The sequence below is a fragment of the Ixodes scapularis genome, unplaced genomic scaffold (assembly GCF_016920785.2).
Source record: "Ixodes scapularis isolate PalLabHiFi unplaced genomic scaffold, ASM1692078v2 PGA_scaffold3__209_contigs__length_174095766, whole genome shotgun sequence".
Taxonomy (NCBI): Eukaryota; Metazoa; Arthropoda; class Arachnida; order Ixodida; family Ixodidae; genus Ixodes; species Ixodes scapularis.
This window is the reverse complement of record NW_024609868.1, coordinates 70,415,571-70,435,431: the sequence shown is the minus strand read 5'-3', so window position 1 is coordinate 70,435,431 and position 19,861 is coordinate 70,415,571. Positions and strand designations below refer to the sequence as shown.

Sequence of the window (19,861 nt, the reverse complement as noted above, 5' to 3'; positions counted from 1 at the left end):
AGAAGATCTTACATAACCGTTTACATTGGGGGTTGGAAACTAGTAAAGCGTTTCCCGAAGAAATTACAGGATTTTGTCCACGTAGATGCACAATGAATGGCATCTTAGACCTCACCACCTGTGTAGAGTATGAATGAGGTAACGGAAACATAACAGTGGCAGTATTCCTAGATATTCGTCGAGCCTTCGATACGGTAAGTCACGCTCACGTTCTTGAAGCACTTCTGCTTCTTGGTGTACATGGACGCATGCTTCGCTGGATACAAGAATTTCTTCGATGCAGGAACATGTAGTGTGTACAAATGATGGAGACAGCAAGCATCACGAATGGCACCATGGAGTACCACAAGGTAGCGTGTTGAGCACTACTCTTTTCAATGTCGTAATGGCGCAGTTACCGCAGAAACTCCAGCCACCATTACCAATATCTATATATGCTGATGATATTTGTGTCTGGAGCTCTGGCTCGTCCCCAGATATTTGAAAGAATCGGTTACAAGCAGCCTTAGACACGACAAACAACTTTTTAAGAGAACGAGGAATGGAGCTATCTGCCACGAAATCGGCATCTATACCATTTACCAGAAAAAAAGCTTCATGGTTTTGAACTTAATATAAATGGATACTAAATTCGGCGAGTTCAATCATACAAATTTCTTGGTGTCCTACTGGATCAATTCCTGACTTGGTCTAAACATATAGATATGTTAGAGGTGAGAGTGAATGGTGTAATTATAATTTGTCGATGCATCGCAGGTGCAAAAAGGGGAGCCTCAATAATTCAATGCTCTCATTTCACACGGCGCTAGTACCGACAAGCAGTTGCCTATTCTATACCTGAGTAACAGGGGCTTTTCAACACATCAGAAGCTCGCCTTAATTATATACTTGCAAGAAGTCTAATAGTATGCTTAGGTTTTCCGCGAGCAACATCCAGTGCGTTTGTACTCGGTACAGTCAAAGAACCACCAGTAACTATCCTAAGAACCCAGGAAGTATGTCGTAATTTTTTAGAATTTCTGCGCGGCCCCTTTTTAAAGAAATTCTTTTTCGCAAAGAGACGAACCTCCTTCAATCATTAAATTTCTTGCCCCTGTTAATCCCTGAGCAAACACACTGGGTTCACGACATTCATAGGCCACCATGGACGCTACCATTACTAGACTTCAACATGAACATTCCACGCATGGAAACAAAAGCATCGGTCAATACACACGTTGCAAGGACATTGACTCTTGCCTTCTTGCCTATCTACAGCAAAAATAGGACGACAACATCCATGTGTATACCGACGGATCAACTAAGGATGAAGGATCAACATCATCATTTGTAGTACTCCATTTCAGCCATTGGTCATCCTTTCGGTTGTCACATCATACTTCTTTAACTACCGCAGAACTGCATGCTTTACTCGCGGATGCAATGTACGTCAAAAATAGCTTGACAGCGAATTCCTGGGTTATATGTACCGACTCCAAGCCAGCACTGCAATCCTTTAAGACCCTGAATACTCGCAACGAAAATATGTCTCTTGTGTGCCGAATTTGTGAAGAACTTGGGGAAGCAATAGGATGTGGACATACGGTACACCTTCACTGGGTTCCTGGATATGGCGGTGTTTCAGGAAACACCCAAGCTGACCAACTGGCCACGAAGGCGTATACAAACAACAACGTCCAGCTCACACCTTTTACAAAAAGCGATGCCAAGCGGTACATTCATTGTCTGAGAAACAGTATGTTCCCTGACTTGTGAAGCTCCGTTGGAATATCCCCACGTCATCGGCCTCTTAGAAGCAGCGCCAGTTCGCGGCAGTGTGGCTCTCTCGTGGAGTTACTTAGTCCTGAACGTGAATTGGCGCTGAGCGTTAACGGGTCTACAACGTTGTATATAATAAAGCACCGCATCGTGCATTCCACACCATAAAGATCGCCGTTCTTTGGAGACGTTAGGTAGGAACTTGATCTGAGGATGCGAAGACCTCTGTCAGGCCAACCATACCAACCCGCCCCCCCCCCCCCTCCCCCCCTCAACCATATGCGCTGTGTATAACGCGGTCATATATGGCATCGAGCGGATTTCTTATGTAAATAGCTTGCAGGTGTGGGAATTGCTGGGTACTGGCGGTTATGTCTACTTACTGGTTCTGTTGAGCTCCTACTTCTGCGGTGTGAAACTAACACGGTGAACCCAGCGCTCGTGGCACATAAAATTCCGGCATGGCCATGAATGACGTTAAGGGCAATGTGTGTATAGGCCATAGGGTGTGAACTCCTCCGATATTACTACTAGGCGAGATTGTCAATCTTAGACGCCACCAAGTGGCAACGCTCGGAAATACAGTACCCTTGGCCGAGCAGGAGCCATTGACGTCACGAGCGCGATACGCAATGTGCTTCTCGCCGGCCGATTTGAAAGCGAGGGGTAGAGAGCTCACGGCCGCGTCATTTCGTTTCCGTACCCCTTTAAGGGTGAACGGATTATAACGTACGTCACTGTAAACGTCCCCTCCTCAACACGAATAAAAAGGTATGAGCGCTAACAACGGTCACGAAAATATATAAAAGCTTTACACACGTGCCAGATTGCAGCCGCCATTGCTGACCCCTTGTCTTACTGAGATACCGAGCCACTGAAATGAGGCTTCACGAGCCCCCACAGAGGTCAGTGCTGGGGAGAAGGACACAAGAGAATCTAAGATGGCAATAACCTGGCCTGCTATGGCAATGGAGTGAAATAAAGGAAATAAGAGCAAACAAAAACTGAAAGTCGGTTATGGCGGCGCCCATGCACAGCTGCTGCAAAGTATATATACTATACATACCGTTCTTACTTTCTCTCTTTTTACCTATACCCGGGGACTACTTTTTCTGCCATTTCCGACAAAGTGAAGACCGCCCGAGCACAGCTGCGATCGGCGCTCAATGTGCACGAGCGCACGGGTACCTATAGCTTTGGCTTCATTACCGAGAAAAGTTGTCCCCAAGTATAGGACAGCGCAGACCAGGTTTCTTACCCTTACATTTTACTCCACAGTGCATGCCGCATTTTTGGTACCCTTCCGCGGAGTTTCAACTGTACGTCGTCAGAACAATCATTCTAGTGGCAATCTTTTCAAGGTGAGATCAGACTGCATGATTACGTTATGTCTATTTATGTTTTTTTTTTAATTAACACGAATATTAAACCATTCCTCTTTTCTTTTAATTAAAGGTGGCCGAAAGTGGGTATAGCCATCATGGCAGCAATTGTTGTCTCAACCTGCATCGCCGTGGGAGTAGTCACCCACCTCTGCAACTACTTGCCTATACATCTGGTCCTCACATTGGATATCCGGTACGTAACAGGCCCACTTTTAAGCACCTAAATGAGCTTAACCATTCCGCTAACCAAATAGGCGCACTGAGCCCTCACCTCCGTCCGGTAGTATAAGATCAACTTGTTCCTCCTAATCGTGCTTATCCTATAACACCTAGAAGGCAAGGCCCGTGCATTACGGCATCGTTAAGAGATCTCAAGAGCTCGACGAGAGCTCTCGAGATCCGTCGTTAATCCTTCTTTTCATCGCCGCGTACTAACCACGTGGTTGATGTGAGACGATGCAAGACACGCTGTCGACGATGCTGACGCAAGGTTATGTGGTGTTGCATGTATCCACTACTGATGACGCTTGGAAGGGGAGAGGGTGCAAGCCTGGCCATCTGGTTGGAATTGGCTCAGCAAACTAAGCAGACAGGGAATATGTCTTTCAATTCATCATTGATGGTCCAATATTGCCAGATAGTATATACGTATATAATAAATCAAGGGATGCAGGGAGATCCTTCTGGTGCCTGATTTCTGCAATGAAGTTCCCTAGGTTCCATAAACCAGACGCCATCGAGACTTTAAGAAACTTAATATATATGGTCAAAATATTGGTTCAGTTTATCGAAACCCTCCTGTGCAGAATCTAGGTGTCTTGTGGGTTCAATTCCTGCCCATGCCCGTCTCGATCTGGGTGAGCATCGTATACATGCGTGCGGTCGTATATCCGGTGTCCCTAGTGATTGATGCACGTTAAAGACCCCAGGCTAGCAGTGGTACTCTACTAGCTAAATATTTCAGCTACAACGTTAGCCAGTGCCACAGTGCCTCAAAGGCCTACCGACCTTATACTGTCAAGAGACGATCGTCCAATTTGCGTTTTTTTAACTCACATAGGCCGGCAGATTGGGCGAGGCATACCACCCTGGGTCTATACATTTCTAGCGTTATTTTTTCATCCACAGGACTGTGTCCGATACTGTCATGCACGTTTACAACAAGGCCTTTGCGCACGCCGGATCCCTCTTTACTGCGATCATCTTCGGCTCCTTCGCCGCCAAGCCGCACCAGCTATCTCGCAAGGCGCAGGCGTTCTGGTGGACGGTGGCGGCGACCTTTGCCTGTACGTCGCTGTTCGGTATCTACTCCTGGAACAGGGGTCGCGCGCCCGAGCACCTAGAGTCCGTGGTCTACGCCGCCCTGCACCGGGTTGCCTGGGGCTTTGCAGTCTCCTGGGTCATGTACGCATGCGCGACAGGCCGTGGTGGACCCGTCAACAAGATCCTCGCCAACCCGCTTCTCTACCCGCTGGGCCGACTCTCGTTTGCGGCGTACCTCGTGCATGTGGTCGTGATGTTTGTTAACATCATTCTCAGCCGGGAACGAAATACCAATAAGCCGTTCCTTGAGGTAAGTGTCTGAGTTAAGAGCACTCAAAAACACGAGAGCTTCGAAATTGGGAATGTATTTTGATGATTTGTTCCTTGCCATTTCATCCCATCTTAAACACATTTGTTTTTCTATGTCTCATTTCCACCCCCATGTAACTGTCTTGCTATCTGCACTTTATGGCGAAACAGACTTGTTATTACGAGCGGAGATCAGTACATATAGCGGGTAATGCATAAACACGTGTCATATATTTTTATGACAATTTTTTTGTTTTGTTTTTAATCCTAATGATATACAGGGTGTTGTTTAATTTTAATTCGAGCATATTTTTTTTCTTTCTTAAATAGGGGGTTAGAGTTAGATGAGTTCTGTCTTCAGTTTGCACTTATCAGTCTCAGCGTACATTAGAAAAAAGAGTAATCGTATAAGTTCAGTAATTAGCTAAAATATGTTACTCACTTTCAATTTCAATATTGACGTCGATTAATATCAGAGGCCAGAACAATTTAAAGAATTTGAGAAAAGTTCTTTTTTTTTTAATTAAACTGATTTTCTTTTTTGTTTTTTTATTGTTTTTGTTTTTCGCTCAATTTAAAAATTGCGCTTAAGAGCGTTGCAAGCCGTGCCAACAATGACGCTTGGAAGAGGGACATCGTGGATTCAATCCTACTGTTACTAACTCGGCAGCGTGCCCTTGGTGGGTGCGCCAACTACAAAAGTGGCGACGTCACCTAAACGACGACGTCACTTCTCCAAGCGCCATTGTGGGCAGGGCTTTATGACTCTTCTTGTGAGCAATATTTAAATCTTGGGGAAAACACGAAAATCGATTAATTAAACTCTTAATAACAGTTACCTTCTCGCAACTTCATTAAATTGGTCTGGCCTCTTATAGTAATTGCTGTCAATACTGCAATTCTCACATTACCCCTGAAACCAATCATTTCATTTAAATTCATCTATTTTTTCTCAAGGCCCGAAGGCATTACATAGAGGAGTGAGGTTTCACCCATAGTATATCAACGAACAAAACAAAAATAGGAACACTGGCCATGGAACAAAAATAAACTTAGTAATGGCAGTTTTAAGATAAGCAGCGTCAGTTAGGGAGACCGTGTATGCGGGAAGGTGATTCCAATCGATTGAGGTTTGGGGAAAAAGAGAGGAATAAATGAAGAGGTGTTGAAATGGGGGATGCCTATCTTTAAATTAAGTCAAGTGAAGTTACTGAAGAGTTTTAGGTAATTAGTAATCTTACCGTGACGATTATTCCCTCATCTTATATGTTCGCCAAGCCTGATGAATATACGGTGAAAACGGAACTTGTCTATCACCCTCTGTTAAAAAAAAAATTAAAAAATATGTTAGACTAATATTGCCGTGAGCGCAGCTGACTGAGTAGGCAGCGCGCTCGTCGCCTAACGGTTATCTCGCGTGCCTTCCACGCAGAAAGCCCAGGGTTCGATTCTTTGCCGCAGAGGCGCATTTTTGTTGACTCTAACGTAATGTTCTGGTAAATTCGAGAACCGTGTTGCCTCTTCGAAGTCAGAATGTTCTGCACGCCGAACCTTCTACGCCGATTATTTCACAAGCCCACACGTGTACATGGGCGGCTCCGCGTGACGATCTGCTGTCAGTTTCGCTCCAGCGTTCAACTCTGCTGTCTCGCCGACTTCGACGCTCGCGACGCTTTGTTATTATCTTGTATTCCCTTTTGCTTTGGGCACAAGTTCGCCCCATTAAACATTCAGTTTATTCAGTTACTACCGCCTCATCCATTGTCATTCGTGACAATATAATACACACCCTATAAAGCCTAAACCACGTGTGTCAAAAAAAAATTAAAGAAACTTTGGAACGTGACAGCAATCGTTTCGGGATTTTTGAGAAAAATACGAATGTCAAGTACGCATAAATTGCATCCGTTACTTGGATGAAACCATCGCTACTACGTTCGTACGTTAATTATGGACGGGTAGTTCGTTCTGCAAAATATGGTGGGGAACACTTTTCTCGAACGATTTTCGGTTGGGTTTTTTGTTTCACCAGGAGCGATTTTAGGAATTGCGCCGTTCGAAATTAAAGGGAAGCCGAACTTCTTTTCTGGCAAGCCTGGTTTCATAGACCTACATAACTGGGGCTCTATTCCTGACTGTACACCGTCATTGCGTTCCCTTTTCCCCATTGGTTCCGACCAGTGCCAGGTGACATTTAGACCATTTATACAATACTCTGGCGCGTAATAACTACTACGCCACAGGCTCAGAGACATAAAGTTCAAACCTTCCTAATATACAGGATGCTTCTTCGAAGGTTTTCAAAGATCTCTAAAAATAAGCTTTTCGATAAAAAAAAAAAGCCTTTCCGGGAACAAGCTGCCAGCAACGACGAACATCAGGAATTGCAAACGAACAAAAAAAATTAAAAATTAGCATACCAATTAGCTCAATTAATAAGGAAAATGTACTAATCACTTTTTTAAGTAGGGAAGATAAACATATATGGGGGGGGGGGGTTCCAACTAGAAACCTGGTGGGCACCGTCAAAACGCACTAACAATTGTTTATTGAGCTTTACTAAGAGTACCACGAGATAAGTTATGTGTTTTAAATTTAAAATATGCTTTTACAAGAAAAACTCGGGCAGCTTCGCCCTCTACTAAAGCCGTCAACCGCGGTTCTGTGATGTTTTCTTTTTTTTTTTTTATTGGAGCTAGACATTGATTTTTGATGCCAGCAGTATTGAAAAAATCGTTTATATGATTTTTACAGCCATCGTAATACAAATCTCGGCTCAGTTTTGCGTAAAAGCCTCATGATTTGGTACGGTCACGTGTCTAGTGGTCAAAATTGTGCAACATGGCGGCAGCTAGTGAAGGTCAATTTTGCCCGGTGAACGGGTTACCAGTTTATGGCTCTAAGCCCCTCTACCCCGTTGATTTGGACGCGGTTTTAGGTTTCGGTTTTCTCTTTGAGCGCATCCTTCCGCCAGCGGTCCTGCCTCTTGATCGAGAAAGACCACTACGTCCGTGCACCATACTTTTCCTCTTGTCCTACGAGGGAAGCGAGGCACCTTCGCGCCTCGGCCAAAGGGGCAGGATTGCTTGCGCGAAAATGCGCTCCGATAGGAAACCGATACCTACAAGCACGTTTAAGTCCAACGTGTTTTTTTTTTTCAGCGTTGTGTTGAAGATAAATTGGAGTTTTTATTTGATTAATTTTGTCTTTTCAGGCTCAGAATTACATATCCCTGACCATCACTTCGCACGCTTTCGCCGCCATCTCCTACCTCTGCATAGAGTGTCCAATCGAGGCCCTTGACAGCCTGGCGTTTGGACAGTTCAAGGGAAAACCCAATTCTTCGGTTGATGCCGCCAAGCAGAACGGAGCGCACGAGTTGAAGAGCGGTCCCAGCGCGAACGGTACAGCTGGCAACGGTTGTCTCTACGAGGGTTATCAACTCCCCGAGATCAACGACGACAATAATAGAGTTCCCTTGAGCCTGACCAATTACGATGACGGTCTAGCCAAAAAAGAATGCAAAACCCAGCTCACCGTGCACGAAAAGGGTGCCTACGAAAGGGACCTTGACGCGAAAATTACGAATAATGAAGACTCGTCGGTTAGTATAAAGCTTTGAACCATGTCAACTTCCTTTAACTATACTCCGTTTTACCTTATGTTGTACCGCAGCGAAGGCTAGACGCACGAGATCATAGCTTTGACAGCTGCCCTTAAAACGAAAGCATGTGCCGCCGAGATGTGCCCTAGAGCAAGGAGCTCGCGCTTGTAGCCTTTCCTGCGGTATATCATAAGGTGAAACAGAGTATAATGGCTACGCATATAGATCTGTATGTGGCAGTGCGTGCGTCGTAGTATATTAGAATAGAAAATTTGTTTGTCGACGTTTATACTAAAACCCTCAAAATCTGTGGCCTACTTTGTCACCAGTCACCTTCTTGCATCCCTTGAGCCATCGTGTTGAACGAAATACCAACGAATTATAAAATCTAGGGATTTCACTTACGCGCTACTAAATTACGCGCAATTCAAATATTCGTCTTCCGAACTTAAAATTATGCTTACTTAATTTATCTTATTTGATTATACGTTTGGAAAAAAGAAACATTCTTGAAAGTGTTTGTGTCGGGTCGTGGCGTATCAGGCATAGTATAGTAATACAAGGCTTTTGGTCCGTCCATGTGAATTTATGACACTCTGACACGCATGGAAATCTGACTCGTACGTAAAAACTGGTGTCCTACTGAATAAATTAATACATACTTTGGCCTTTGGCCTCCAATGTGGCTCTGCTGCAACATGGCAGAGGTTTTGCTTGCCTTTTCTAAATGTCGTTTTTCTTTTTTTATTCATACATTGATGGTTATTTCAGCGTTTATTGGGAATAATCAGTAGACAAATTGGGACAAGCGTAGGAGTAATAATACCTTTCCGAGTCAGTTGGTTCATTATTCTACCGTAGACGTCTTAACGATATCAAGTAATATTCTTGTAGACTGAACATGTGATGGAAGTTTTTCTAACCTAATTGCGGTAGCTTGCGTAGAGCACGACACACAGGGTTGTTGAATGGATGGATGGTAACGGCTGTACCCTTTATGACGAAACGACTCAAGACTGTGTGGCCAGACGCATTACCATCAATGTTACGTGTTTTTTTTTTTGTTTTTTTTTTGTGCCTTCAATTTGCGAAAACGGCCGCTTTCGACTAATTAAGAGGGAGCGCTCCTCCACTCTGAACAGTTGGAATTCTTTGTTTTGTGCAGTGAAATAAATAGAGTTCTTAAAGACGCTCATGTGTTTTTCTTAGTCAAGTCGATTTTCCGCTCCAAACTACAAAATTTTCTAAAAGCGGTGTTATATTGCTTTTAATGCTTTATATACAATATGTGCTTATTGCAAACTATCTAGCTTTCGAGAAACAAAAAAGAGATATGCGATAAGGAAAGAGGGGCATTTAAGACAAACAGACAAGACAGGCTTTCGCTTGTCTTGTCTTGTCTGTTTGTCTTAAATGTCCCTCTTTCCTTATCGTAAATTATTAACCAACACGCTCAACCATGTGCAAAAGAGAGATTGCGCGGACGATTGCATGACGTGAAGCGAATGAACAGCGGCGGCATGGTGCGATATTTAAGTGATAATGGGTGATGCTCCGGCGTATACTTTGGCCGCCCCGTCCTTGTGCGAAGGTTGAAAGCCGTTGAGAGGATATCAAACGCTCTCTCACGAGATCCTATTGAGACAGCCCCTTTGCAGTGATGTAAGTTCTGCGCCATTTGCGCCAAATTGAGCCTTGAACGAACGAATTTTTACAGCGGAGCTGTTAAGGGCTAGTTTTTCCAGGATCTTGTCCGGTACCAAACAAATGTCGGCACCCATTGTCGACACAACACTCTGGTTGTCGCCGTCGCTCATAGATGGTGGTAGCAGTCCAGAGTATTGTGTTTGCCGGTTGTCTGCTTGCCACCGTCTCTTATAAAACGCGGCAATTTTTCCAGCCTCGGCAACCAGACAACTGGTTACTGTCGTCGCTCATAGATGGCGCCAACATTTCTTCGGAGGAAGAAGAGCGGGAACGGAACGTTCGGCGATGTGCACAGCAGCGCTAATAGGGAATTGTAGTAGAGCGTTTCCGCAGCCCGCTAAGCAGCCGGATAGCGGTCCGTAATCCGCCACAAGACCTTGAACTATGCAGACAAGGCTGGGGGCGAGCATGCGCAGCTGCGGCGTTTTCTTCGGGGATACCGTAGCGGGGGAGAAAAACGATCTACTACAACTCCCTAATGGTTCCGCAACCGCCGCAATGCCGCTATCGCCTAAAAGTAAAAGAAGACCAGATCGCTCGCCTGGAAGGCCACCGCCGAGAACAGAAGCTACAGCTCCGATGCTCTCCGTTCTTCACCAGAGTGGAGAGGCTGAACGTTTTTATCACCTTTTGTAAACAAAACCTACTTGACGTATTTCTAAAAAGAATGTTGTGCGCTCCTTTTGAGTTCCATAAATTTTATTAAAGAAGGCAATGCTTTATTTTTTCAAGTGTTATACTAATAGGTGTTTGGATCTGCTTCAAAAGCGTCAGTGGCTGCCCCTTGAGCCAATCTATATGTCAGCGTTGCTGCCAGTGTAGCGCCACGCTTTTCCCTGTGCCGCCTCTCACCGCGATTGGTCACACGCGCTACCATAGCAACGAGCCGAGCTGGCTGGGATCCCATAGCAACCGAGTGACTACTCGTCACTTGACCTCGCAAGAGCCGTGATGTCACCGGTAAGATGGCAGCGCCCAGAGCTGGTGGATGCGAGTTTGTTCGGTGCGCGGAGTCAGTCATGTGCCGCTGCTTGACTACGATTTCGGGTTTCTTCGTGCTGTCTGATCCAGGTATAACTTGAAGATCCGAACGAATAAAACTTTATACCTTTTTTGTGCAAGATCGCTCTGGATATTAACACCTGTGCGACAGCATCAGTCATATCGCCGTAGCGGTGTTCGGATTCCCGGATGTGTTCGAAAATCGATAAGACTTTTAGCATGCAATATTCGCATACTAATATCTTTGTTTGAACGTTGGAATGTCTAAGAATCAATACGATATGTATGCGTCGCATGTTGGGCCTTGGAGAAGTAGCTTCAGCCCCGGGTAACCGCATAATTACAGCCACGTTTAGCGAGGAAGCTCCTGCGATCTGAACGCTTTGTTCTAATCGACGATTTTACGATTTGGCTTTCAGGATAAAATTTGCACATTTTTTTAGCTTCTATTGAAAATTGGAAAAACTGATAATCGAAATGAAAGGCATACGCCGCGTGTAGGGCCTAGGGGAAGTTGTTTCAGCCCTGGGTCACCGATTAATCACAGCAACTTTTAGCAAGGAAGCTTCTGCGATCTTTAACCTTTTCTGCTTTGTCATCAGATAAGTCTATGAGAAGCGCTGATTATGTTCATGTTCAGCGCCTTGTCTGTGTGTATACTTTTCTATTGGTCTGTCGTATTGTTTGCGCTGTGTTCTCATTCCGATTCATGCTCACATATTATAACCAGAAAAGTTCTGAAAGCTATTGCTGGGTGATTTCAGATAAGATCGACCAAAGGATGGCTAGTCGACATTTTCAAATCAACTGATGCTTTTATATGTTATTGTCTAGTGTCTGGTATGAACGAATCCAAACTTAGTTTTGACTAGAAAAAATTCTTGGGGACAGGAAAAATCGTAAGGCATGAGGTGGTGGACAGTTGCATTAACGCGCACTGATGGAGGGGGCCCGTTTGAGAGTGAATAACTAAAGCGATAACATTAGGAGAACTCTAATACGTTTTAGGCGCAAACTATGTGTATAGCTTGCTTGTAATATAAAGTGATCATATTTATTTAAAATTTATTTATTTTTCTAAAAATTGACAAACATGCCTGCTCGAACGACAAATGGCAAAATTTGGAGGTCTGTATCTCATGAAATAATTTAATCATTATGATATAATTTGCAGATATTATTCTACTAATATATAGCTAATATTTAAAAAATAACTAAGATATCTGTGTGATACAATAGTTAGGATATATTTAGTCAAACATGGAAAAAAAATCGAACAAAGAAAAATTCCGATGCGAATAAAAACAAAACACCACCCTCGATTTTTTTTAAATTTAGGTAACCTGTTATACTCTATTTCGGCATTCATTTCCATTAAAAACATGTTGCATCATTTTATTGAGAAAGAAGATACAACTCCCCAAAGTAGGGTCCTTTTTCAAAGCCTACACTTAGCAGTGTTTTATACAAGAACTGACTCTGAGTTCCAGTTTCATGAAACCAACACACATCTTTTATATATTTTTATTCAGATGAGGCCAATGATAACTAAAGAAATCGTTCACACACTTAAATTAAGGAGAAACTACTGTGTACAAAGAGGTATCATATTACGGACTAGTGATCCGAGAAAAGATCATGCAGCCATCGGCCACTAGGAACTTTGTTTACTTTATTCTCCTGCGACACTATATGCTATTCCGTCTTCCGCTCTACCTTCATATCTCTCTCTCTCTCTCTCATATATATCCCTGATATATATCCAGAACAAAAACATGTTCAAGCATTCCCTTTCTGCGTGGTAGTGTTCTGTGGCTAGCAAAAATCATTTCCTCGCTAAGCTCACGATTATGGCAAAATAGTTGCCGGAAACCGCAGACGACACTCGTCGCTAGTTCTGGCAAAACGGCCGATACAATCTTTTTTTCACATTTCCCCGCTTGCTGTCAAGGACAAGGGGGTTCGCTTCAACCAGCAAAACATGGCCGCCGACACCTGTTTACTGAGCAGTCATGCCTGTCGCCATCTCACTCGCTGGCGTCACGGGCGATAATATCAGGCACAAAGGGGCACACCAACCGGCAGCATTATCCCCAAATACACGAGCCTCGCGTAAATACATAGAGTGTAAACGCTGTCGCCATGTTATCGTAGTAAGACCGCCCCCCCCCCCCCTCCCCCAACGGGGGACTGCAGTACGCGACGGCGTACTAACACAACGGCGACGATATCGACATCGCGGGCTCCGAATTTTCCCATAGTTCTACTCCACGGGCATTTCTCGAAACGCTTGATATTGTGTACGCCCGCCTGGAAGGATTTCAGGCGCGTAGTTAAGATAAGGCGGTTCTCCGCGGCAAAAGAGAGCAATTTCACAAAAGCTTAAAAGCGGCGGCGACGCGTGTGCGGTGAACGCTTGTAGTTTTGGTGTAGACAGGGTGTGTGTGTTCTCGTTGTTGACACCAGCCGGCGATAAGGCACTGCAGGCGGTGGCTCAGTACAGCAAGGGCTAATCCGAGTGACCATCAACGCAACCCCACCGCCAACCCCTCGCGAACCGGTCGCCGACATGGCTCAGGCTGTGTCATGAACCACGTGGTAGAAGCTCGGGTGCTTTCATATCAGCGCGTGGAGGGACGACAGTGCGATTCCGGAAAGTCTTTTTCGAAGGCCGCTGACCACAATTTTTTGTCTGGAGACTTTCCCTCTTTCCTCCTTTGACGTGGATCAAGCTTTGCCGACAGCCTCAGTTGTGACCTCTCTTTTCAAATGTACGTTTGCAGTGAGTGAGCTCCTCAGTCTCGGACTTGTCACTTGTGCACCCAGGAGTTCTTTCACTTGGCAATTATATGCCATCAGTTGGGGTTTAATTTCTATTATTTATGTATACATTATGAAGACGTCCTGGAGCTCCGAACGAGTGTTTTGTGCAGATTACTTTTGCAAACACAAAAAGACTATACCAAAGCAGCGGAATTTTCGAAGTGTTGGCGAGTTGGACCTAAACTCGTTGAAGCAAATTCTTCCGCCTGACTGTTCCACCAAAGTGAGTGCGACGGACTACCTGTGCTACCATTGCTTCATGCACATCACTAAGGAGATCTCGATGCGAAGCTCAGAGCAGTGCCCTGACATATTTGTGCCAGCTGAAGAAGCAATTGAAGATCTAAATCGCAGCATACTACCTACAGATGTGTCGCCGCTGAGACAACCAAGCGTCGTAAGAAGTCGGGACAGGCCTGCCTATGTCAAGAGAAAGCAGACAGAACTGGAGCAGGTTGCTGTCAAGTATATACGCTCAAGGCTACGTATTGCGTACGACAGGGACGCACCATCGGGGTCGTCCGAACCAACATGCTCCACATGCACTGAGTGGGTGGACAACTTTCGGCAGGCCTTTGAAACCGCCACCTCTCTCCGGGAACGTTGTCAACTGCTTACACTCCTGCCGTCAACACTGACGAAGAATGAGGTTCAAAAGATGATTCCACAGGCCTCAATGTACCTCATCAGTAAATCCCGAAAACTCAAGGAAAAGCATGGCGTGTGGTATGAGCCGGATCCTTACACGAGGTGCAAGGTGAGCCCTGAGAACCTGTCTGCTGCCCTAGAGTACTTCACGAAAGACGAGCTACAATGTTCGCGCCAAAGTCCCAACCAGAAGGACGTCATCTCTGTCATGCTCAACGGAGAGAAAACGTTCGTGCCAAAGCGCTTCATGACACGCTCAATACGAGAGGCCTTCCGTATATACAAAGACAAGCATCCCGATTCCGGCGTTGGGCTAACGAAATTTTATTCGTTGGGCCCTAGATGGGTCCAATGTATTCCACACCAGGAAGTGTGCGTTTGTGTGCGCTGCGCCAATTATTATCTTTGTATTGCCGCTCTAGAGAACGTTACAGGCTCAACATTCAACACTGGTGAAATGAACTCGGCATTTCTGTGCGACCCAGCAACAGAACTGTGCCTTCAAGGAGACTGTGATCACTGCCCAAAAGGCCAGTTTCTTACACTCCAGGAACTTGATATCCCGGAGGATGAAGAGATTGCTCTTGCAACATGGGAGTCCGGCGACCTTGTGAAAAAAACTTTGGAACCTGAGACTTTCCTAAAAGTCATCCAAGTGACAGTTGGAAGTTGGGTACTTCACAACCATATCCGGCAAACGCAAGGTAAAGCGATCTACGATGAAAAACAGTGCATGTAACGCGGGAGCATTGTCTTTCATTTTGACTTTGCTGAAAACTGGACCATCGTGCTTCCTGACGAAGTGCAAGCATATCACTGGAAAAAAAAAACAAGTTTCGATATTTACATGTGTAGTGACGACAAGAAAATCTACAAACAGCTTTGCCATTATCAGTGAGGACCTGTGTCACGACGCCGCTCACGCTTGCTTGGCTCTAGAAAAAGTGAAGGAGTGGGTTGAAGACAACGTTGCGGTATACTCGTACGTGACGTACGTAAGTGACGGCGCCGCCAGTCATTTCAAGAATCGCTACCAGCTTCACCAATTTGCAAAGGACGATTGCCCACAAGCCCAGTGGTTATTTTCTGCATCTGGACATGGGAAAAATGCATATGACGGAGTTGGCGGACTCGTGAAGCACCAGGCCACGCTGAACAACCTGAGAGAACGTTCAGTAAGCGCAATTCAGACGGCCAGGACAATGGTGAGCGTTCTATCAAAGAAACTGAAAGCCGTGCATCTTGTATATCTGGACGAAAATGAGGTTGTTCGGTATCGTGAACAAAAAAAAAAAGAAGAGTGGCTGACGGTGCGCGCCTTCCCTGGCATTCAGTCTTGGCACGCGTGGCGGCTCAGCAAGTCATCAACAGAAGGGACCTGTGACGTATATGTAGCACGGACAGTCGGATCTGCTTGGAAGCAACTTTATTAAATGGGTACAGCGAGGAAAACCTTAGCGTAAAGTGCCGAATTTGATTTCCCAAGGACTGCTCATTTTGAATGCAGGGACATCTTATTTATCACATTTTTCTTCACGGGGTATTTAACCTACTGTTTTTGTTGGTGGTTACTAATACTTTTTATCTGATCACTATAAAAAAAAAATCCCAAAATGTTATCCTCGAGCAGGATAAAATATATCGGCTTGCCACGATTCATTCATACACCGAGAGCATCGAAGCTGCTCCAGTTAGGCACTATGGCATCCGTCACCTGAAATTGTTTGTAATCGTAAATACACAGCCAACCTAAATATCTTACTATTATATCTTTGTTTTTGTGTGTGGAAGTAAAGTTATTTATTTTACTCTAGATGTAAAATATACCGGAAGGTACAACTTCACACTGCATCATCTTTTCTCAAATCATTAGTCTCTAATATGACACCACTTTGTACGCTTATGTAAAATGCTGTATATAGTTTCTCCTCCCTTTTACTGTGTGACCGATCGCTCTTTTTATCAGTGACCTCATCTGAATAAATGTATATAAAAGATTTGTGCAAGTTTCATGAAACTGGAACTCAGAGTCACTTCTTGTATAGGACACTGCTAAGTGTAGGCTTTGAAAAAGGACCCTACTTTGGGGAGTTATTTCTTCTTTCACAGTGCAATGATGCAACATGTTTTTAATAGAAATGAATGCCGAAATAGAGTATAACAGGGTACCCAAATTTAAAAAAAATCAAAGGTGGTGTTTTTTTTTATTCGCATTGGAATTTTTCTTTGTTTGATTTTTTTCCCATGTTTGCCTAAATATATTGTAACTATTGTGTCACTCAGATACCTTATTTATTTTTTCAATAATAGCCATATATTAGTAAAATAATGTCTGCAAGTTATGTAATAATGAATAAATTATTTCATGAGATACAGATTTCCCAAATTTTCCATTTGTCGTTCGAGCAGGCGTGTTTGGCAATTTTTAGAAAACTAAATAAATTTTTAATAAATATTATTACTTTATATTACAAGCAAGTTGTACCCATATTTTGTCTGTAAAAAGTTTTAAAATTCTTCTAATTTTATTGTTTTAATTATTCACTTTCAAACTTGCCCCCTCCATCAGTGCGCGTTATTGCAACTGTCCACCTCTCCCTGCCTTACGATTTTTCTTGTCTCCAAATTTTTTTTCTGGTCCAAACTAAGTGTGGATTCGTTTATACCAGACACTAGACAATGTCATATAAAAACATCAGTTGATTTAAAAATGTCGACCAGCCACCCTTTGGTCGATCTTATCTGAAATCACCCTGCTGTACAAAAGACAAAGACCTTACGTTAAGTATTTTGTGCAAGCTGAGTTAATTTTCTCAGTTAAGTGCTAATAAAACAGACTGTGCCTCGTAAGACAAAAGTAATGTGTCTAAACACTTGCGTGAGTGAAAAAGCTATCAGCATAACTTTCAGTCAACATAGACACTAAAATAATAATCAAAAACAGCATTATTTCTTTGTTCTCATATTTGGATTAAGCAATCATGATTATCGCCGCAAAATCCGTAATTTGGTTGATGCGCAAAACATATGTGACCTCTGGATATACATAGATTTTGAAAATGCCTACACCCCCGTATATAATGACAAAGCACTCACCTAAGTCGCTTGGCTCTACTGACTGTGATGATATTTGACACATGCAAACAACCAGTCGATATATCATTTCTAATCCCTAGCACCTTAAGTTTAAATATTCATTAGCCAATAATTTCGTCGACTTCACCACCGAAAACCGCTAAGTTTTTTTTTTTTAAGTTGACTGGCCAAGCACACTTCGTGTGACATATTCATCTCTGAGGCCTAACTTTCCACTGACTCTGTGCGTCTTCACGGCTACAAAAATGTCGCAAACGTTGTTCCCTTTGGAAAGCACAGGAATCCACGGAGGATCCCATCGCATCGAGCGCATTATGAAATCACCGTGGGAGCCGATTTAGTCTCTGGTTTTGGACGAATACCAAGAGGAGAAGTTCTGCGTGGGAACAGAAGGTCGCGAAACTCTCCGTCAAGCACGTGCTGCGGCATCGACTCCAGAACGTTACGCATTACTTTTAAAGGTTCGTAGAAACAGTAGTGTTAATAATTATTAAAAAAAAACTGTGTGGAAGGAGGCGATTAGTCGTAGGAAAAAGAGAGAGGGAAATTATAACGGCGTTCAGGGAAGCTCAGGCGACTTGGGCTTACCCCGTAACAACGTCTAGGAAGAGCAAAGATGGTACGTGATGAAACTACCGCGTGGTTGATTACCGCAATACAACATGAGTAAGACATACGCGCGCTTTGGCATTCCCCTTCACGCAAGCAGATTCAAACCGGCCTGCATTCACGTTTTATTATTCACGGCGTAAGACATCTGAAATACGAGAAAGTAATGACAATGTTAGGAATAAAACGTGATAGCCGCAAATAAAATATTATGAAAGCCGGTTAATAGAGAGGAATTATCTACTTTCGCGGCAACCGTAACACTATACGCGCAACGTGTTACCGTGAGAACCATGCGGGACATTCCGTAAGGTGAGCAGTATAACGAGGGGAAATGCCGACCGTAACGCGCGTGACTGCCAAAATGCAACTCAAAGGGTCGATGAAACAATTTTTGAATAGCCCTTGGAATTATTCCTTCACATTCGTAGACTATGAAACACGCGTTAGTTTTGTTCTTCACGCCATGGCAGTCCCAGACAAAATTCGAGGAAAACGAGCAGCGTTCAAACCCTTCACCTCGCAGCTAGAACAAGCGGCAACGTGAACTGAAACCGATTCTATGGCCCCGATCTTTCTTGTACCCACACACTGGGGCTGGCAAAGCATGGGGCACGCGCTGAGTTCCACACTTGGTTAGGGTTCGGCTATTTCCGTCATCGCAGCGATTGGGAACGAGTCAATTAGCGCCGAGATGTTTCGGTGGCGCCCTCTGATGGTTTCCCTCCGTGACGTCACGACTGGGATTCGCCTCGCCGTGACGTCACCCGTTGCTATTCTGGCTACTTACCATCGGGTGCGACGACGAGTTCGATGGTGTGTTTAAAAAGCAGAGTAGAAGCTAGGAGCCATCGCAATCCGAAACTAACACCGTCAAATTTGACAATCTGACAGTGCTCATATGCCCATGGTTTGGCCAATCGTGGAAAGCTGACCACAGCGACGCTTTTGGCCGCGCACATTGCTAATACCCGTATTGGCGACGTGCGCGACCGAAAGCGCCGCTGTGGTCGGCCTTCCACGATTGGCCCAAAAGCTGACTATGACGTCGAAAAGGGTATACCATCGACGGAAATAAGAGGAATGAAAGAACTTTAATTTGGACGGTGTTGGCAGCGTTGCTTTGAGAGCGCAATGATTTCAGGCTTCCACCATGCTATTTACAAACACCATTGAACTTGTTGTTCGCAAGGTAATGACGTCACAAGGGGGAACCATAGGAGGGCGCCACCAAAACATCTCGCCGCTAATACATGTCGAGGCATCGAATGTCACGAGGTCCAATCGAAAGCTCACGCAGTGCTCGTTTCTACTGTACAAGCTGTGTTTGAATAGTGTCACCACGGGTGCCCCACGTCAACAATGTAACTCACAACTACATCATCAAGTTTTGCGAAGGAGAGAATGAAAGAGAAAGCCCGCTTTTATCCATGAAATTACGCGGCAACAAAGAAGCTTCTTGCTCAACGACGTTGGGTGCGTGTATACTTGGGTCCCACTAGTGATAGGAAGCTTGTGTAAGGTGAGAATCATTCCTACCCGAAATTGTTGCACAGCCCCTTTACAAGTCGCCTCAAAGCTTCATTTAGTTACTGTATCGGTTCTGAAAATTTTATTTCAACAAAGTGTCATAATTCGGGGAATGTAGTATTTAAGG

At 44.3% G+C, this 19,861-nt stretch overlaps 1 protein-coding gene across 1 annotated transcript; it reads left to right on the top strand.

The window, feature by feature from the left end:
• The first annotated feature begins 335 nt into the window (after positions 1 to 335).
• On the top strand, positions 336 to 8,337 carry LOC121837204 (nose resistant to fluoxetine protein 6-like). The gene is made up of 5 exons (XM_042292762.1): positions 336 to 350; positions 3,037 to 3,119; positions 3,214 to 3,336; positions 4,272 to 4,716; positions 7,930 to 8,337. The coding sequence occupies exons 1-5, from the start codon at positions 336 to 338 to the stop codon at positions 8,335 to 8,337; spliced, it is 1,074 nt and encodes a 357-aa protein (XP_042148696.1).
• The last annotated feature ends 11,524 nt before the right edge of the window (positions 8,338 to 19,861 follow it).

Excerpts from the sequence above, each read along its gene's own strand:
- LOC121837204 (XM_042292762.1), top strand. Across the intron at positions 3,337-4,271 it reads GTCCTCACATTGGATATCCG|GACTGTGTCCGATACTGTCA; the intron begins GTACGTAACAGG and ends TTTCATCCACAG. Across the intron at positions 4,717-7,929 it reads CCAATAAGCCGTTCCTTGAG|GCTCAGAATTACATATCCCT; the intron begins GTAAGTGTCTGA and ends TTGTCTTTTCAG.